Genomic DNA, 19,801 nt, shown 5'->3' with positions numbered 1-19,801 from the left:
CACTTTAGTCTTTGAAGATTGTCATCCCTGCGTGGGGGATAATTTGAATGCCACGTGAAGCTAGTAAACTACAAAACTTGTCATTCTTTCAAGAAAAAGATCAAAGATCAAATATCCCTCAATGCCCGAAGAAATTAGTAAATTACAAACTTGTGACGAGATTAGAAACCCAAGAAAAAAAAAGTACAATTTTTATTTTAATAATAAGATTTAAGCTTAATTTGATTGTAAAAGATGTAAGCCACAAATGTTTTTAAAAATATAATAATATTAAATATTTTTAAATTGAATATTGCCATTGCTAGTTACAATATTCTATTTAGTAAACATCTACTTAAATGTCTACTATGGCCGAAAAATGGGTGAGTGACCCTCTTTTTTTAAAGGATAAGAAAAAAATGAGAGTTTAATGATTTTTTTTTTTTTTTATCTTTCTACTAAAAATGAGGGGTAAATTAAGACTTTCAGAATAATAGTCAATTTATGAGAAGAGTTATCCAAAATTAACCCTAATTATTATAACGCAACTCTAATTTGGTTACTACTGGTTTTTTTTTTTTTTTTTTTTTTTTTTGTATTTGGGGAGTTGTTACAAAAGACAACAAAAAATTTTACATGTAGACTCACTAACGAAGAATGCAAAAAGAGCCCAGATTTTACAATCATCTAATTTGAGAGCATCTCCTCAACTCTCTCAGGATCATCTCAATTTTGGGTACATTCAAAATACCTGATTGCTCTCCAACTTTGTTGATGAGAAGTTTCAGCAAAGGAACCTTTGAAAGGGTTCTGCACGACCCCACCATGATCAACTTTTTCTGTACAAATAAAAATTATAAAATTCACCACAACACAACATGAAAGTCGGCCTACTAAGAAGGATTGTTCTACTTGAAGAAGCTTACAGAGTTTGGGCCAATATAAGTAGTGAAAGCACTAACGATTCCTACCTTAGCACGCGTAAGAGCTACATTAATCCGATGCCAATCTCCAAGCAGTGAAGAAGTGCAGTTCCTCGGATTCTCACTTGATCTCACAAAGGACACTAATATGCAGTCCTTGTCTCGTCCCTGAACCAAAAGAATTGGAAGAGGAAAACAGAAAGAAAAGGGCTTATGAGACTAACATTTATAGTAGATGACCGTTTATTGTACATATTACAAAAGAAGCAAGAGTGACAACATTTAAAGCATCCATTGCTTGGTAGAAAATTGAAAGGGAAAGACACATAAAGTAAGATCCAAAAATCTAGTGTTGTTACATGCTGCATGCAAAGTGGAAGACAGAGGATGGACCTGGCAGTCATTTTTAAGTCTAACCTGATATTTGTCAATGGTATGTATCTCCACAGAGGATACAGAAAGACTATGTCGGATGAGATTGGCCTGGGAGTTATAAGGGGTAATAATGCCAATATCTTTACCTTCAATTTCATTTTTAACTAGTTCCTGTGTGATCTGTATCATAAACGAAAGGAATAATGAATACAATGCAATAAAGCCCCAATAAATAAAACATGTGTTTCAATACAAAAAAAGAAAAAGAAAAAGAAAAACAATATTTTCCGACTCCTAGGTAGCAAGTATCATCCAAAATCAAGTGAGGATCAGATCATACCTTTGCAATTAAGCAAGCCTCAACTGGATTATTCAGAGTCTGGTGATCTTTTGCCTCATAAGCCGGTAACATGTCTATGTCGTCAAAACATGAAGTAAGAAACAAAGCCACCTAAAGAACCAACTCACCAGGACCAGGAAACAGAAATATAATCATTTTTCAAACCTGTATTGACAAATATCACTGGTCTGCATGGATTCAAAGCCTGCAAAAATGAGTAGAAGTTCAGTTGTTTTAAAATCAACAAAATTTTGGCACTTCAAACTGGCATTGCTATGCAGAAGTTTAAGGCCAGACATCAATTCAATTGAACAAGTGAATATTCAACAGCAACTCTTGCCACTTCAAACACCAAAATGTCAAGGAAAAAAGGGTAGATTACCACCTTTCCCTTGAAGAAATCACTACATACCACTTATCCCACTCTCACTTGTCATCACCATAATTGATAACTCTAGAACATACAATAAAAAGTTCATTACAGGTTAAAATATATGGTTAAATAAGATATTTTCTTTTTTCTTATTTTTACTTTATCATTTTTCCTTTTTTATTGATGTAGATTTTGTGTTCCTAATAACATATATCAAGTCAAATGACCTATTTGCACTGTTTTTGGTTAAAGTTTTTGTGCCAGAGTAATTGGTATTGTGAAAACACTAGGGGTCTAAGTGGTAAAATATGATTTCAATGGGGAAAGTGACTACTCGCAGAAAAAACTTTGTAACATTATAGTCAAATTCTAAATCCATGTTCATTACAAAACTACAAGCTTCAGCAATATACAAAATAAATAATAAAAATTTACCTTAGACATAAAAGATAGGCCACAAACAAAAAGATGATCTCTATAAAACTAAAAGAAAACATTGAATGAAAAAAGGGATCTTACCTCCTTTAGCCATGGCGAACAAGAACTTAAATCTGAAACCTTAATTTTGGCATTAGCTATTTCATCAGAACCGCAACTCAATCTGTCACCATATATCAAGGCATTTGATAGTTCCATAATGCCTTGACACATACGGTACTGCATTTTAACAACTTGATCAATTCACATGGGGAGAAGCATAAAAGAAACTATTAAGCCATAAAAGTTCAATTATGAATTTAGAATAACCTGGCTTTGCAATGCTGAAATTGCCTGAGGATGTTCTTCTGAGAGCCTGCGAAACAAACTAATCTCCATCCCATTCTCTCGAGCCTCTGTACTCTGCAAATAATATGCACAACAGTTTTATAAGCTTAAGGGGTAAAGTTCAAGCACTTAGAACTAACAGTGGATAAGACATAAACCTGAACCAGCGGAGGCAGTTGATAATGGTCTCCAACAAGGACAAACTTTGAAGCAAACATCAAGGGTCCCAAGGATACCTGAGACACCCACAAATCACTCATAAAACCTCATGGAGTTTGTGAGAATTCATTTCTTTATGAACTCAGTGACATCATTCCCCATTCACACTAAAATGTTTTCCCAAAACACATGACAAAAAATCTGAAATATTCATCTAGTCCCTCTTACTTTTCTCCAACCAAATAGCTTCATAAGCTAGATAAGCAGTAGTACTAACAACTTTAAATCAATAACTGACAGAGTTGACTATAAGAAACAGCATCAAATAAAGTTAGTAAACTGTCCACAATTACAAGGAGCAGGCACAGTAAGCAAAATGCATACTGGGAGAGTTGTCTGTCCAGCTTCATCCATGATGCATACATCAAATTTCTTGTCGGTAAGCAACGGGTTAGTGATCCCCAAGCAAGTAACTGCAACAACTTTGACTTGGTCTAATCTTTTCTTAATCTCTTCAACACTATTTATGTTCATTGCTGCTGCAGAAACTTAAATTAGATGCAGAAGATATTGACTGTTGCATAAGAAAACTAGCTGTCAATGATATAGTTTCTGACCTGAAAGGCAATGCTTCTGAATTTCCTTGTGTACAACTTCATGTCTCCCAATACGTACAAAATCAATGCTCTGAAGTCATTAAAATTTTCAGCGACAATCACCATATATATATATATATATATAGAGTGATGATATAGCCAAAAACTCTTGTACAAACTTATTTTGTACAAATTGATGTGGCATTAATTCATTGGTTAAATGAAAATATAAAATAATAAAAACAAATCATGTGCGCCAAGAGATATTTAATTCAACTAATTTTATCATGTCACATCAGTTTGTACAAAATAAATTTGTACAAGAATTTGTGGCTATATCATTACTCATATATTTAAGGATAGAAAAATACGAATTTTAATATATTAAAAGACAAAATACACTACATTGAAATGTGCACTTTTCTTGTCCTTTGACCCCTTTATTAAAGTAAGAGATCTCTTATTGAGAAATTACTCTGTATATATTTTGTCCTTTAGCTTATCTCTTACCCTATTAAAGTAAGGGATCACCTCTCTTTCTCTCATACATATAGGGGCTATTTGGTGACAGTTAATATGTTGGGATCGGATTACTTTAGGATAAAATAATACTAATCCTATGTTTGGTGGCAAAAGTGGGATTAGGATAAGCAATCCTAGGCCCACTAATTTATGAAGTGAATAGTTAAAAAACTATCCTAAGGGGATCCTTGGGATAAGAGTGTTAAGGCTAAATTATTTATCCTAATATAAGGTACGGGAAAAGAGTGTTAAGGCTAAAAATTAATGGAAGGTTTTGTCATTTTTTTTTTAAATGCTTAAATTTACCTATGAAGTGATTTTAGTTTAGATTATATTTTATATTACTTCATAATTTTTTATTTTTACCTATGTTCAACGTCTAATACAAAATTTTAAATCTTCGACTCTAAAATATGAGTTTATGGGAGAGCAAATTTACTTTCCAAATTGTGGTATAACAATTAATTTAAGAGTAATGTATAAAAAATATTAGTGACTATCATGTCGAAAGGCATACAAACACAATATAAAATTATTTATAGTTCAAACCTATACTACATCAAACACAACATAACATCACATCTAACCTAATCTTATCCCATCTCATCCTATCCTGTATACCAAACAGGAGAGGATGAGATTATTCCAAAAAAATAATCGACAACAAATATCAAGTCCTCTATCTCAAAAGCTACAAAAGAAACTTATTTAAAATATTTTAAAACTTATCTTAATTTGACTAAAAAGCCTATTTTCAAATGACTTATAACTAAACTAGGAATACAATTCAAATAAGCAATACTTAAACTATAAAACTCTAAATAGGCAACCAAATTAAATTAGAATACAAATTAATTAAAATATTCCTTAAAATTATAAACTTCTATCTAGTTAGGATTTCTTCAATTTCTTGCTCTATATCACATCAAACAAGATGAAATAATCACATCAAACAATCATAAAATGACAAGATTCATTCCGAACAAGACGGGCTTGAGCCTGCCTGGGAGTTATGCATTGCATAATAATCCAAATATGCTACCACATTGCGTTGCATTTACATAAAGTCCTATAGAACATAACAATGTAACTTACAAATATAAGAAGATAACCAAATCAGGCAATGGAAGGAATAGATATTCTTGTAGTTTTTTGGTGTCACATTTACAATCATTTTTTATTTTTCCCATGGAGATCTTAAAACCAATCTGTTACCAGCCAAGTATGGCCAACAATAAAGTTTCTAACAAGTCAATATTTTGGATTGACAAATACAAATCAATGTAACGTTGCAACATAAACCTTATACACAAATTAGGAAAACTCCGTAGTAAACTTGAAATCCTAACTTGAATCTCTAACACAAATTTGAATCCAACCTTTAAACTCCAATATAAAACTCGAAACATCTAATACAATATTTGAAATCTCAGCTGTATAGTAGTGAATTCCCAATATGTAATAGAAAACATACATAATAATCAAACACTACCACCCAAATATTATTGATTCTCAATCTGAAGCATGATATATGCTAAGAACATTACCGTATATCAACAAATTGAACAAGGATAGGAAAAAATTATATTATTGTTACAAGGTGTATGAAGAATAGAAATGACCTGAGATTTTAATTTGATCAGTAAATTATCAACGGCAGAGTTTGTATAGGATGTCAGCAAAATGGATGCACCTCTCATCAACAAAGCTTTCACAGCATGTACCATAGTAGATGTCTTGCCTGTTCCAGGCATTCCAAGAATTAGGGCATAATCCTTTGCAGTGAGTACCTGAAATAAAGAATTGGACAAGATAAATAAGTAATTTAAATCCTGTTGACAGACTAGCTCAAGAGGTACTACGACATTAGCATGAAAAACATAAAATAACCTTAATAATAGCTCGACGCTGATCATCATTTAAACTCTTCTCTGACCAGATATATGATAGAGCAGGATCTTGACTGAATACAGATCCACTGTCAAATCTAGGAGCCTGCAAACAATGCACATGTTCAGACTCGTATGAGTGAGCATGAACAACCAGGGATATGCACTCTTCTGCACACCCTTATACAAGCACATAAGGTTTCAGACCATACAAGTCTTCCAATGTATATTCACCTCAAGATCAACAATCATTCTGCGAAGCTGAGAACTTTGTGCGCTTTGTAGAAAGAGTTGTACCAGATTGTACCTTTAACAATAATTAATAGCATGAATGTAGCAAGATATATTGGTCAAATCTTTGATCTGAGAATGCTTAAGATGGAACAATAGTCAGGAATTACCGCATAACTGAAAATGACGTCATTATTTCATCCTTGTCAATTCGCCAGACCTCATGAAGGAGACTATCTGCATCTGAAGAAGAATTCCTCCCAGGTAGCCGTAAGGGCTTAGAAAAAGATACCTAGGAATTTGTGGAAGAAGAGAGATTGAAACTGTCTTAACTCATTTAAAAATGGACAGTTAAAAAGCTGTCTGTATCATTGCATTTCGAAGCTACTCCTCAGAACTGGCTAAATGCTAAGAATCGAAATTTCAATCTACAATAGCGACATGAATAGGAAGAACAGAAAAGATTATGCTTACAGAGACATGGAAGCGACTGATTTCTGTTATCAACCCACTTGCAACAGCTAGACGGTCAGATTCAGTGCTAAGTATCTAAACCGAAAAGTATAATTAATTAATCATAACAATAAACAGTAAAGATGATATGTCACGATACAAATCTGTTAAATGAAGCCAATTATTAAGTGAACATGCACAGAATTATATGCGTCTTTTGTCATCTCTTATTAGCAAAACTTGGAAAATAAACATATTCTGTTCCATTAGTTTTGAATTGAGTTAATATCAGATTATGCACTCTCTGATGTCTTGAGGAATCAAATATACCACATAGTCTCCACTTCTAAGCGTGCAATCCATATCCTTTGTGGGAATAGCAGCACCAATCAAAGAATCTCCATCAGAAGCATTCAAATTTGGAGAAGGCATATGTTGACGCACAAAATGATAGACAAATCGATTGTCTCTATAAGACTTTTGATGCTCGTTGGAAGCATCAAGAACAATAGATGAAAGGCAACCAGTGAAATGATTGCCTCCTGATCCACGCGAACACCAGATTTCATTCTTCACAACCTAAATGGTAAAAAAGGATACTGAGGATGAGAAATTGGTGTAAACAATGTCATGCCAATAGTTTTGGTATACGTATGCAATATTTCACCTGCATCTCTTTAGCTTCTAAGTCAATTAATCGATCCCAGTGACGAAGGAAACTGCAGTGAGCAGTTGTGAGATGGTAAATATGTGAATCAAACATATTACCCAATCCACTACACTCTTTATTCCCACCATATGCCTACAACATTGAAAAGAGAGCCAACTTTAAAAACTCGGTGATACTGGAAAATTCTTTAGCCCATGGAACAATAATAAAGCCTTGCACTGTTAGAATCTTTCACAGCTAAACAACAATATTGACCAAGTAATGACTATAGTGCTGCATGTAAAATGATTTTTCTAGTTATCAGGATATATGGCTATAACCAGCCCAGCAGATGAAACAATAAACAATTAACACTCCCCAAATTCGTAGAGATGAAAATGTTACCTTATGATAGATGGTACAAACATCAAGATGGCGACAGCCTTTGCACATGCTCGGACTCTACAAAAGAAACATTTGGGGAATTTAATAAAGGCATCCAGAAAGAGTTCTCTAGAAACACATCATTCAAAAATTCAGTAACAGACATACTCGTAACATTGGCGGCAGTTGTTGAGTTGTTGATGCCTTAATAATGTCATTTGCAAATTCATTACGACGCATGATTAGCCCCACCAAATCAGATCTTTGAACCATAACTCCCTTCATACGTGGTCGATATATATTAAATTGCCTTCTAGGAGAATAGTTATAGATGACTGAGAAGTATCTTATTTTACCTGTGTCTGATCTGACTGCAGATAATAGAGAAGACCAGAGTCAATATGCTTCAGGTACCTGCAAACAGAAGTGTAAAAAGTTAGTTTAAGTCATTACCCATACAAAGGCACTGCAATCCTCAATCCACCCCAAACAAAATAAAGGAAACTGAAGCCTACTCACCTCTCAGACATAAGGAGAGTATATAAGATCACTTGGGCACGGTGTTCCATAGATGACTGCAGAAATTACGACCATTAAGCAGAAAGTAGAATTCATCCTTTAAGATCTGGTTATTTGCATAATGTGTCATCCGTATTCAATATCTAATCATCATGGAAAACCGTAGAGCATCAATTTCTGAAGATACCATATACTTGCCTGACCATTGGGTATTTTTCCAGTCTTAAACTCTAAAGGCAGAATCATCCCATTAATTTCATTTCTTTTTGATTCAATTTTCACTCTGATTGAAGCATCAATCATGCCTTTCAAACCATATTTTGGGGCCCAGGCCATCTCCTCGATATCAGTTACCTACAATAAAGAAAATACCTTAATATGATCCAATGTTGTTTTATAATAAGGCAAATGCATAATATTTTTCCACTTTATAAGTAAACAAGATCACTTAATTAATTCAAAGCTCCTCTGATGAGTGCATAAAACAACATACAAAAGTGACAATAAATTAGTGCCGGTGTATCACACATGGTTTCTCAGACCTAGGCATTGCTACTTATACTAGCTGAGCCATCCACCTGATAGCTTTGGATTGCCCAGCAACTTGTATTTGAGAACATAGAGGTGGGCAGGATGGTTGTATTCATATATTCAATGCCAAAAGTATGGGGAACTCGATGTAGATCGATACTTAGGCTTGCCTTCACCATAACAATTAGTAAGATCCCTGATAACGCAAAGCTGCAAATGACAAACCAAGTTACAAACAAGGCAAGGGAGTGCCTAACCTCAGATATTTTGAGCTTCTTAAGTCCATCAGATCCAAAATCAACAGTAGGGGTATTTAAATCCTGCCAACAACTTATAAACCATTAGCCTCAACATGGAATTTTAGAACAAAGTAGTAATTCAAGGGCTAGCAGTAATGAAACAGTGCGGAGAGGAACTGGCCCACCTGAGAATCTTTGAAGAGAATGATCCAATTCAACATTTTTGGGATAGCCTCAACCAAGGTTTTATGAATATCATTTTCGTTTACTGCAAGTTCCACATAATCAGGAAAGTGCAAAAAATGATAAACCCGGATTTAGCATAAAATGAAATTAGAAATTTGAAGTGACCGTAAAAGTCTCACCTCCACAGGCATATAAGCTCTCAATGTTTTTCTGTAGCACTAACCTAGCATATTCTTCCAAAAATTTCATTGTAGGAATCTCCTTCATAAGTCCAGCCTGCAAAAGCAAGGATATTGAGACCTATTCTTAGAAGACTACTTGTGAAAAAGAATAAGAAACTGATAGACAATTCAATGTTAACAAGGGAATTATTTTCCAATCATGTAACCTGAAAAATTTGGTGCAGCAAGGTACCAAGTAATGCTGAAATTGATCGCTCAGAGCATTTTAGCCTCTCATCCAGTACACTTCGCCGGGGGCAACTGAAACTAGCAGCAACCTGAGTTTTTACAGGTTTACCAAGAAGAAATACGTAAACACAATCACACATTTTGTTAACAGATATTTATCAACAAGGGTTCAGACCATGAACAATATGCAATACACGTTTCCATAGATTAACATAAAATTCAGACAAGTACAAGACAACTACCCGAGTTCCAGAGACCAAAACATCCGGATGAACAATTAGAAAATTATTTTCATGACCAACATCACACTTTCCCTGGTCATCAAATTCACCAATCACATTCACAGTATCTCCAGGAGCAATTACAGTGTGAAACCTGTTGGAAGTTTTGAGGAACACTCAGAACATCAGTCTTCTCAAAGCAATTAATTAACTGTTAGGATGAAAACTAGACATAACATAGAAATTCTCTAACCAAAAGAGGACTGCAGGCACATCCAAAAATAATAAGACAGAAGGACATATCAGAAACCACTTGAAATGCTATGAAAAATCAAAATGGTTCATCTAGCTACTTTAATAGTAAAAAAAAATCAATTAGCAGAGCAACAAACTACAAAATATGATACAAAACATGCAGCTCTAGCACGGGTGGGGTGATCCCCAGTCTCTATGTGATATATGATTCTAAGGCAAACTATTGCACCATTTATTATAGGGTTCAGAGCAGGATAATACCAATCTTCCCACAAATGCACAGCCCTTTCCTCTCCACTTTGCTCATTTAGTAATCGAAGAACCTGAAAAAGTCAAGTAGCTAGTTTCACTATCAAGCCATGAAGTGGTTTGTTGAGTAAGGCTTAGTAAAAACCTTATAAGGGGATTTGGCTTCAACAGGATCAGCTGGCCTATTCTTCTCAGATACCTATATCAGCAATAGATTGTGTCATTCAAGAAAAGGAGGAGGAGAAGGAAAGAAAGCTACTAAAGAAAAGCATGCCTCTAATACAAGGAAATGGCAACTGGATGTCCCATTGACATTTTCTGGTGGATCTGTTGGCACTCCATTTACAACAGAATTTGCTTCCAAAAGCATTCCAGCACCATTTTTATCTTGAGATTTGGACAAATATGCTTCCTTGTCAGAGGATACTGAGGCATCAACAGAAATGGCATCCTTTACTTGATCCAAAAGTTCAAGAAATGCCTGTTTATGATGACAAACAAATGATCGTTGCAGATTATAAGGAATATACCATGTGGAGATAAATCTGATCGTATTGTGTAAGATTGAATTAATCAAAAGCAAACAATGGATATCATCAAAATCATAAGTCTGCAACAAAACCTTTTTGGTATGCCTCAAGCCCAGATGATCAGATGCTCCATTGCATGCAACACCATTAGCTAGCTGCATATCAATACAGCTTAAATGAGAGGACAAGTGTAGGAAGGCGGGAAAATAAAACAAAAAACTACATTTCAATTATAAAGTCAATCAGAAAAAGAAAAATAATATACTCAAAATTTCACTATCAAAATTTCTGTTTTCCTCTTCCACAAAATAGGGAAAAAGACAGCTCAACTTAAATTGAAAGAAAGGTCCAATTTTAAAATTTTCCCATTTCCTAACAGTGCTTTATTAGGTCCTGCATAATCAAAATCTTAAAACAAAGTAATTTTCCATCTACATTCTTAGGATGGAAGCCAAACAAGTAGGAATCTGAAGACATAATTACCTTATCATGGTAATATGAAAGCGATGGAGGAGTTCTGAATGGACTCTGCTGACTAGATACACTATAATTTGCATTATTTCCATTCCCATCCAAATTAGCGTCTTCACATGGATTTACCCTTTTGCGGCCAGTCGTCAAAGATCTGTTAATAGCCTTTGGTGAAGGTGAAGGCTGTTTACTCTGAATCACGTATTGCCAATGAAATAGATAATAAACTGAAAATTGGATAAGTTAGATGAAATGAAAAAACTATAATCCAAAGACATGCCTTATTGTGGGAGCATTGATGAATGGTCAAAGAGTTGAGTCTTGAAGAATTTGCCAATACTCTTATGTTCTCAGGAGGCATTTGTTTTGAAACTGCTAGGAGTCTTTCGTTGACTGGAGATATATTCCATGTGACTTCATCACCTCCATCATATTGACTTAGCTTTATCAACTGTAAGTATCACCACTTGCATAAGTATAGATTAATAATATGCCCAAAAAAAAAAAAAAGTTACAGAACCCTAGAAAATCTGAAACAGAAATTTAATATACCATTTCGGGTGAGAACTTGAAGCGCTTGGAAATCTCAGGCGAATGGTGAGTTGAATTAGTTTCATCATCAATCGGTAGGATGTTGTCGGGAGGGGTATTCTCGAGAGCTGACTGGGGGGAATTTTTTTTACTGGGAGCTGAATCGGAAGGGTTTCTGTAAACAGAGAAAGGAGGACAATTTGGGGATGATACGGAATGAATCAGATCAGAATTAGGGTTTTGAGGGAATGAAGAAACGTCGACGTTCTTGGAGGAGTTCTGAGTGTGGCGGTCGAAGAAATGTTGAATGCCAAACTTGGTGGGCTGAGGCTGAGAAGACTGTAACTTTCGTGATGAGTTCGCTTTCTTTCTTTGAGGCATTTTTATTGACTTCGCTCACTCGCACACTTCTCTCCTCCTGTCTTGTGTCTTCTTCTTTCTTGATTATTAAAGTTTAATTTTTAAAAGCCGTTGTTCCCCCGCCGAACGTCGATGATCGTGATCTGGGGATTTCCCGCCAAAACTTTTCATGATGTGCCCAACCCTAAAATAGCCCAACAACATAAATCCGTTAGGGTCGGACTATTGACACCGCCGGAAAAATCTTTTCGCATCCCTTTTATTTTATTTATCCTATTAAAATATTTAAAATAATATAAATTTCCTATTACACCTCCCATAATTACAAAAATAATCTTAATTAAAAACTATTACTCATAGGTATCCAACTCTTTCAATTTTCTTAGCATTGGTCAAATCCCATATCAACAGTATTTTTTTTTTTTAGAGTACATGTGCAGTTTTTTATTTAAAAAATAAATAAACTTATTTAATTTAATATTCAGAGAAGAAAAGTGTGTACGGTGTAAGGGGTGTTAAAAGTTAAGGAAAGAATGGCGGGTAATAACACACTCATCAAGGTGTAATAGAAATAATTTTTAGCAAAAGAAAAATTACCAGTATTATATATGTTTCGGTCCATGGGTTTCATTAGACATGTTTTTGTCTCTTAATGCAATTTCATTGAAGGCTCAAATTGAACATGCCAACTTAAACTGTTAAATTTGTATGATAATAAGTTAATGGGCCTAAAAACAAAAACTAGCCCAAGAAAAACAAAACTCGTAAATTAATTTAATTATCAGTAGTCACATACGTCGTAGTAGTGCATTGCTGTTGTTTGTTTTCCTTGTTAAAGCTGCTCTGCTTTCCGGCAGCTTTAATCCAAATATCCAATGATTGCAAATGTTTTGTGGACGTTTGATCAAGAATTCACAGATCTTAGTACCCAAAACTGATTCCACCATAGCCTTGCCTTCTTCATTTGCCCAAAATTTCACTAATTCACTAATTCAGTTTGGCATCCACCATTCACCGATGGACAAAAACGTGTCATTAATCGATATATTACATCAGGATCAACTAACGCCTAACCATCTTCAATGTAATTTGAATCGCCAAGCAAGCAATCACTATCTTCAAGCTAACGCCTAACCGCTGATACTGATTCACGTGTTGTCAAGCTACAGACTACTTTGTGGTCCAAATAAATAAATAATAAAATTAATATTATGTAGTTGTTTAGTGAAGGTCGTCGGACTCATAACCGAATTTCTTTCAAAATGGGAACTGAGAAAATGATCAAAGGTACCTGTAAATAACTTGGAATCACCCAATCGGATTTCTGAACAAGACGGGCAGACAAATGGCTCTAGAATCATAATGAAACATATAAATATAATGATATGATACTTAAACATAAATATAATAATATAATGCTTCAAAGGTTACATGATCACAGACAGCACTATCTAGCACTATAAACAGGTTCGGCATCGAGGGTTGGTTGTGTCCTTCGAGTGTACTTGAGGAGCAAACCTTCTAACGATTGTCCTGGCACCTTAAGATCCCTAAAAGATAAATTTCGACAAAAGAAGTTAGACAATGCCTGCATCAGCCTAAGAGTGCAAAGAGGAAATGAGAATAATGTAAGAAGCACAAGAATACCTTATGTAGGGCTGCAAGTCCTTCCACTCCCATTTTGGCCGCTCTCCAAACAGGATGGAGAAACGTTCAGCCGGATTGGCAGGCAAAGATGAAACACTAAAGGCACGAATCCACAAGTCAACACCAAGCCTTTCTGTCAAAACTTCCCCTTCCAGAATCTCAAAACTTGCCTGCATCCCTTCAGGAATCTTCCGCTGCCACTCTTCCATAAAACTCTCCATTTTTCTCCTGCCTGAACTTAGGATTTCTCTAGCAAAATGCACACAAACTCGCTTCTCATCCAACTTCCACAAACAACTTTTGCTCCTATTCTCATCCACCTTACTACCATAAACGCGCAAACAATGGCTTGCAAGAATGGGTGGAAAGCCATCTGATACCAGAACATTCACAACTTCATCTTCAATAAGTGCATCCAATGACCAATCATTCAACACAGAATTGTGTAAAAGCATAGCCAGAACTGTGCCCATGTATCTCTCATCCACAATTCTCCAATACCCACCGAGCTCTACTGCTGAAAGAGCCCATAGCCCACTCCTCAATTCATCATCACTTGCTTGAACCTTGTCAACAAGATCATTCCACGTATACAATCCTGCTTTACTTTTCTCCATCTCCTCCAAATCCTCAAATTCAAGCGCCTCCTCTGAGCTGTAAGGATTCTCTGAGAGAAGCAATTTGAGCTTGTCAATTCTTGGAGCAACCTCAACAAGCTCCATGTTACCAGGTGCAACTTTTATGACAGATGCAATAGATTGCTGGTTACGATTTTTCCCAGAACAATCATCTGCAATTTCACAAAATGAAGAATGATCTGATGGAGGAATAAGGAATACAGAGTTTGAAGTTCCAACAAACTTGATGGCAAAAGTTTTTGATTGAGTGCAAAGAACAGCATCTTCATCAGGTTGCCCTCTTAAGCTCACTCTAGTAAAGAAGAAAGAATAATTATGAGTAACAAATAGTTGAAAACAAGAGCAATTTCAATGAAGGATTAAACTTTCATTTATTGCTGACCGCTGGTATAGGACATCAGAGAGGAGTTTCTCGTCAAGCTCCAGGAGTATTAGATCATCATTAGGGCCAAAGAGAGGGTGATACGCAATAGAAATTGAGGAATTTTGTTGGAGATTCAACACAGCCTCTGCGTCTCTGCAGCCTGAATGTTGTTGTTCCATGAGTAGCAAGAACCAAATGTGACAAAAGACTATAATACTTTTTTTCAAACTCCCGCAAAGGAAAGAGTCAATGTCCAGAGCCAGAATGATCTATGACCAATCTAGGAAACCATACTAATGGTTCCACCATTTTTAGTCCATTTGAACTGGGATGCTGGCTGCAAAAAAATGCGGTCAAATCAAACACCAGTGGCATCATGCGGCAAGTGGGTTCAAATCCTTAATAACAAAATTAATTAATTAATCAAGAATCTTCCTACAAATGCTTACAGATAGAGAAAGATAGTGAAGCAAACAGCTAATTCTACTCACATTCCGCTTTCCATATTCTGAAAATGAAACATAACTGTATAATCCCTGCAACCCAAGACATAAAACCCAAACAACTAAAAACAAAAACATTACCCAGTGACTAACATTTTACATGAATTAAATTGTGGAGAAGGAGAAGTCAAGCATTAAAAGTTAACCATGTAAAAAACCTAAGAGTTAAAGAAAAGCAATTTATTCCAAACCTATGAACACGAACAATGATAGAGTCAATAAATCCAACTAATTCATCAGATCATGTCTACTTAACGACACAAACTTACCCTTTTCACAAACCCTAGTTCTTCACTAATCGAACATATAAATCGAGTATCATAAGAGCCAAAAATGAAAAAAAAAAAATGCCGAAAAATTTAGGGTTTTACTTATTTGTTAAGAAGAAACCAAAGACATTTCTCTTTCTTGACTCCAGTACTCTTTTTTCCCGGCATTTTCTATGCAACCAAACAGCAAAATGAAATTACATACATAACAAAATAATTCACACTAACCCAAAGAAAATTAAAAAAACAAAAACTCAAAAACAGACAAGGAGATAAATTAAGAATTGAATGTGAAGAGAAAAATTAAAAAACATACACTAGAATTAAGTCTTTTGCCCTAACTCTATGCGGATCTTTTCCATTATCTCTAGGCAAGATGGCTGGAGCTTACTGTTATTTTGGGAGCGGGGCGAGCATCTTATTTGCCTTTCGCGCCTATTTTTGTCTTCCCTGCCTTTTTGTTTTTATAGCCCCATAAGAGCTGCTGGGGCCGAGAATCAAATTCGGCTTCATTCTATAGCCCATTAAAAGTTAAAGCCCACTTTACCTTTGAAGATAATTTCAGCATAGCCCATCTAGATTCTGTTTTCTCTAGTAGGAAATTTGTTTTATTTTATTCAAAAGTGGGTATTATTGAGAAACAAAACGGTATATTTTAGTAGGATCACACTCTTGAGGAAAATATTGATATTATTTTCCTTTAAAAAAAAAACAAACATTGGGTGTTAACAAATTATTCAGTTTGAAAAAGCTACAAGTTGACGACTTGAAGTTTGTGGATACCAGTAAACAAACAACACAAGCAAGTTCGAAATTCAAAACACATTATGATTACGTTTTTTTCCTACTTTCATGACGAGATTGTTATTTTCTTAGTTACTAAATTTAGGATTTTCATGCATTAATTGTTAGGAGATTATTTTCTAATCGAAGTTCAGTTAGGTCAGGGTATACACATCTTACGTAAAAATCAAACAAAATAAATTACCATAAATTTCTCACTAGTAAAAGTTTGAAACATATCAACTGGTTAGGGATGGCAAAAAATTTCCTATGGGTATGGGGCTTGTTGTGTTAGAATCAGATATCAGATCTAATTTTATGTCGTTTTATGAAAGAGATCAAATACAAACTTAATGTTTTGTACCCATTAATTAGGTTGTTCATGTATGGTATTAAATACAACTCATTTAACTATTAATTATTTTTTAATATTTTTAAAAGTTAAAAATAATAGCTAAATCAAATAAATATTGAGGCAAAAAATTATAACCCTAAAACATAAGCATCGGCATTTAGCAACTTAATAATCGAAACCATCTAATATAATATTGTCCTAAACATTTACTCCATTAAAATAATAGTAATTATAACACTCCTTTCTCTTCAAGAATAATGAAATGAAAAATAATACAATACTAAATTTAATATTTTAAAAAACACTCTGAATAAAATTTTTCAAAAAAATATTGTTTTTCTCTTCAATTGAAGAGAGAGAAAGACAAGATTATTTAAAGAATTTTATTTTAAAAAATTTTATTTTTTGTAATTGATGTGATTTTTTAAATAAAATAATCATATTTAAAGTTTTTTTTTTTTTGGGTAATGATCTGTTACTAAAATTATAAAGTATGTGGAAATAGAACCGAGCCAGAATGTAAATTAGTGGACTCGAATAACGAGAAATGGTTGAGGAACACATCGCTAGGTTTGTAAACGAGACAATTCTCTCCACTAATTATTATTGTGGGAGCCTGCTCGATTGCTTTTTTGATTGTTTGGATGACAGGGGAGTAGGGACCGCCCAATTAAGTGCAAGTTTTAAGTTTTAACTGCTAACCAACTTGTTCGATCCCGGACGATGATATTTCGAAATAAATTTCAAGTTTCATACCATTTCCTCTCATTTTCAGCTTGCCAAATTCCTTCACGCAAAGTTTCTATCACTTCATAAATATTTGTATAATCGTATTAAAATTGACATTCGTATCAAACGTGTATTTTAAAGATAAAATAATCAATTTGTTCTAATTTTGTGAACTTTCTAACGGAAGTTAACGGATTGGTGGACGATAGAAGTATTTTGTCAACTTAGGGTATATGAGTGATACACTTAAAAAGTGTTCACACATATTTGATACGGGTGTCATTTAAGGGTATATGGCTGATAATTTCTCTCCAGTGCAAGTTTTAAGTTTTAACTGCTAACCAACTTGTTCGATCCCGAACGATGATATTTCGAAATAAATTTCAAGTTTCATACCATTTCCTCTCATTTTCAGCTTGCCAAATTCCTTCACGCAAAGTTTCTATCACTTCATAAATATTTGTATAATCGTATTAAAATTGACATCCGTATCAAACGTGTGTTTTAAAGATAAAATAATCAATTTGTTCTAATTTTGTGAACTTTCTAACGGAAGTTAACGGATTGGTGGACGATAGAAGTATTTTGTCAACTTAGGGTATATGAGTGATACACTTAAAAAGTGTTCACACATATTTGATACGGGTGTCATTTAAGGGTATATGGCTGATAATTTCTCTCCAGTGCAAGTTTTAAGTTTTAACTGCTAACCAACTTGTTCGATCCCGGACGATGATATTTCGAAATAAATTTCAAGTTTCATACCATTTCCTCTCATTTTCAGCTTTGCCAAATTCCTTCACGCAAAGTTTCTATCACTTCATAAATATTTGTATAATCGTATTAAAATTGAACTGAAACTTTTTTCTATTTAATTTATTTAGGTGAATTTTAATTTATATTTGGCTTCCTCATTTTTTGCACAAATTTGTTATTTATCTAACCTACTAAAATTTAATGATTTATCTATTGTACCCCCATTTTTGGCTCTGTAATCTTATAAATTTCATGTTATAGCCTAAAATCTATAACGTAATCAAGTACATAGTTTCTTCATTAATTATGATCCCGTGGTACTAAAATCTTAGCTCTGTCACTGTTTGTAGCCACTGCAATGCATAAGAACCAAGACTGATGATTTAAATCATATCGGTTATTGGCTTAGTTGCTTGTTTTGTGTCATCGATTACTAACAATAATTAGTAGTTGTAACTAATAAAGTTAATATTTTGCTGAGTTTTGTTTCGTATTGATTATAAAGTAATGGAAGGAAATCACTTAGATTTATAAACAAAAAGTCTCTAAATTCTTATGTTGATACTTAAACTCCTCAACCTCACAACATATATAGCTTATCTAATGTGTCCAATGAAAAAAGAAAAAAGTCTTGCGACGTATACGAGAAGAAAGCGAATAGTTCAACAAGAATTTCAACATGTCATTGATGAACATGTGATACTCGTCATTTGATGACGAAAATACAATGCAAAGCAACTTATTTCGGCAAATTAAGGAGGGCATGTTTTCACCAATGGGCCTTTGGTCCAATGGGAGAAGCCTTGCACTTACAATGTTGAGTGTAAGAGTTCGAGCCTCCATAAGAGCATTATGGAGGTTAGTTTCAGTTCTTCCTCAATTATCAATTAATTGAGTGGAGACAGTCTCTCCCTTACGAAATGTGAGTGGAGCAGGCACCCCTCGAATATTAGAGAGGGTTTAAAATATCTGAACATATGCTTCAGTGTGTCAATGTATGATGGTGGGTTAGTTTCAGTTCTTCCTCAATTATCAATTAATTGAGTGGAGACAGTCTCTCCCTTATGAAATGTGAGTGGAGCAGGCACCCTTCGAATATTAGAGAGGGTTTAAAATATCTGGACATATGCTTCAGTGTGTCAATGTATGATGGTGGTCCCAGTTATATAGTATGATTGTAAATATTAATTGTAATGTCTGATGTAATGTCAGTAATATCTGTGTATAACAGACTTAAAAAAAAAAAAAAGGAGCGCATGTTTTCAATAACATTAAATGGGGAGAAGACGTGCTGCTCGTTTGATTATGAGTTAGTTATAGCCCTTCGGCGGCCTACGCGATTCTCATTAATCTTGACTTGAAACTAGCACATGCATGGTTGTTGTGAGATATTAAATTTTAAATTCTGAAAAGAAAGACAAATGAAAATCAAAGATTCATCAAAAAGTCAAAAAAAAAAAAATGCTTGACAATGACAATTTAATTAGTTTATTGGATAAAAACTATTGCAATAAAATTAAGGATAATTTTTAACCTACCCCAAATAAATTGATATTTTGCACCGCATTCCTAAAAAAATTGACTTAAGTTTAACGGTGGATGGGTAAAATTGGAAGT

The 19,801-nt window shown here is 34.3% G+C and overlaps 2 protein-coding genes across 9 annotated transcripts; both read right to left on the bottom strand.

The window, feature by feature from the left end:
- Nucleotides 1-444: 444 nt before the first annotated feature.
- LOC102608255 (DNA replication ATP-dependent helicase/nuclease JHS1) lies at nucleotides 445-12,411 on the bottom strand. Of its 5 annotated transcripts, none has more exons than XM_006464289.4 (35): nucleotides 11,802-12,410; nucleotides 11,530-11,700; nucleotides 11,262-11,441; nucleotides 10,871-10,933; nucleotides 10,523-10,729; nucleotides 10,394-10,447; nucleotides 10,261-10,322; nucleotides 9,766-9,898; nucleotides 9,502-9,612; nucleotides 9,293-9,389; nucleotides 9,113-9,195; nucleotides 8,946-9,008; nucleotides 8,736-8,858; nucleotides 8,356-8,511; nucleotides 8,158-8,213; nucleotides 7,995-8,052; nucleotides 7,807-7,917; nucleotides 7,660-7,716; nucleotides 7,273-7,407; nucleotides 6,936-7,184; nucleotides 6,627-6,701; nucleotides 6,323-6,444; nucleotides 6,156-6,228; nucleotides 5,923-6,027; nucleotides 5,655-5,822; nucleotides 3,532-3,601; nucleotides 3,299-3,453; nucleotides 2,914-2,991; nucleotides 2,738-2,830; nucleotides 2,510-2,647; nucleotides 1,783-1,822; nucleotides 1,618-1,691; nucleotides 1,320-1,457; nucleotides 951-1,070; nucleotides 445-818 (listed from the first exon to the last, which is right to left on the bottom strand). In XM_006464289.4, exons 1-35 carry the CDS (start codon nucleotides 12,159-12,161, stop codon nucleotides 663-665), a joined length of 4,134 nt encoding a protein of 1,377 aa, XP_006464352.2. In that variant the 5' UTR covers nucleotides 12,162-12,410; the 3' UTR covers nucleotides 445-662. The 5 variants fall into 5 exon arrangements, with proteins under 5 accessions (XP_006464352.2, XP_006464353.2, XP_052294123.1 ...); XM_006464290.4 differs by having other exon boundaries at nucleotides 3,299-3,450; XM_052438163.1 differs by lacking the exon at nucleotides 9,766-9,898 and having other exon boundaries at nucleotides 9,502-9,601; nucleotides 11,802-12,411.
- A 1,065-nt stretch (nucleotides 12,412-13,476) lies between these two features.
- LOC102609122 (uncharacterized) lies at nucleotides 13,477-16,107 on the bottom strand. Of its 4 annotated transcripts, XM_025093347.2 has the most exons (5): nucleotides 15,878-15,997; nucleotides 15,239-15,297; nucleotides 14,808-15,126; nucleotides 13,788-14,717; nucleotides 13,477-13,690 (listed from the first exon to the last, which is right to left on the bottom strand). In XM_025093347.2, the coding sequence occupies exons 3-5, from the start codon at nucleotides 14,966-14,968 to the stop codon at nucleotides 13,588-13,590; spliced, it is 1,194 nt and encodes a 397-aa protein (XP_024949115.1). In that variant the 5' UTR covers nucleotides 14,969-15,126; nucleotides 15,239-15,297; nucleotides 15,878-15,997; the 3' UTR covers nucleotides 13,477-13,587. The 4 variants fall into 4 exon arrangements, with proteins under 4 accessions (XP_024949115.1, XP_006464359.1, XP_006464356.1 ...); XM_006464296.4 differs by lacking the exon at nucleotides 15,239-15,297 and having other exon boundaries at nucleotides 15,953-16,107; XM_006464293.3 differs by lacking the exon at nucleotides 15,239-15,297 and having other exon boundaries at nucleotides 15,878-16,023.
- Nucleotides 16,108-19,801: the final 3,694 nt, after the last annotated feature.

The sequence above is a fragment of the Citrus sinensis genome, chromosome 3, assembly GCF_022201045.2.
Source record: "Citrus sinensis cultivar Valencia sweet orange chromosome 3, DVS_A1.0, whole genome shotgun sequence".
NCBI classification, from domain to species: Eukaryota; Viridiplantae; Streptophyta; class Magnoliopsida; order Sapindales; family Rutaceae; genus Citrus; species Citrus sinensis.
This window is presented reverse-complemented; position numbering and strand designations above follow the sequence as displayed.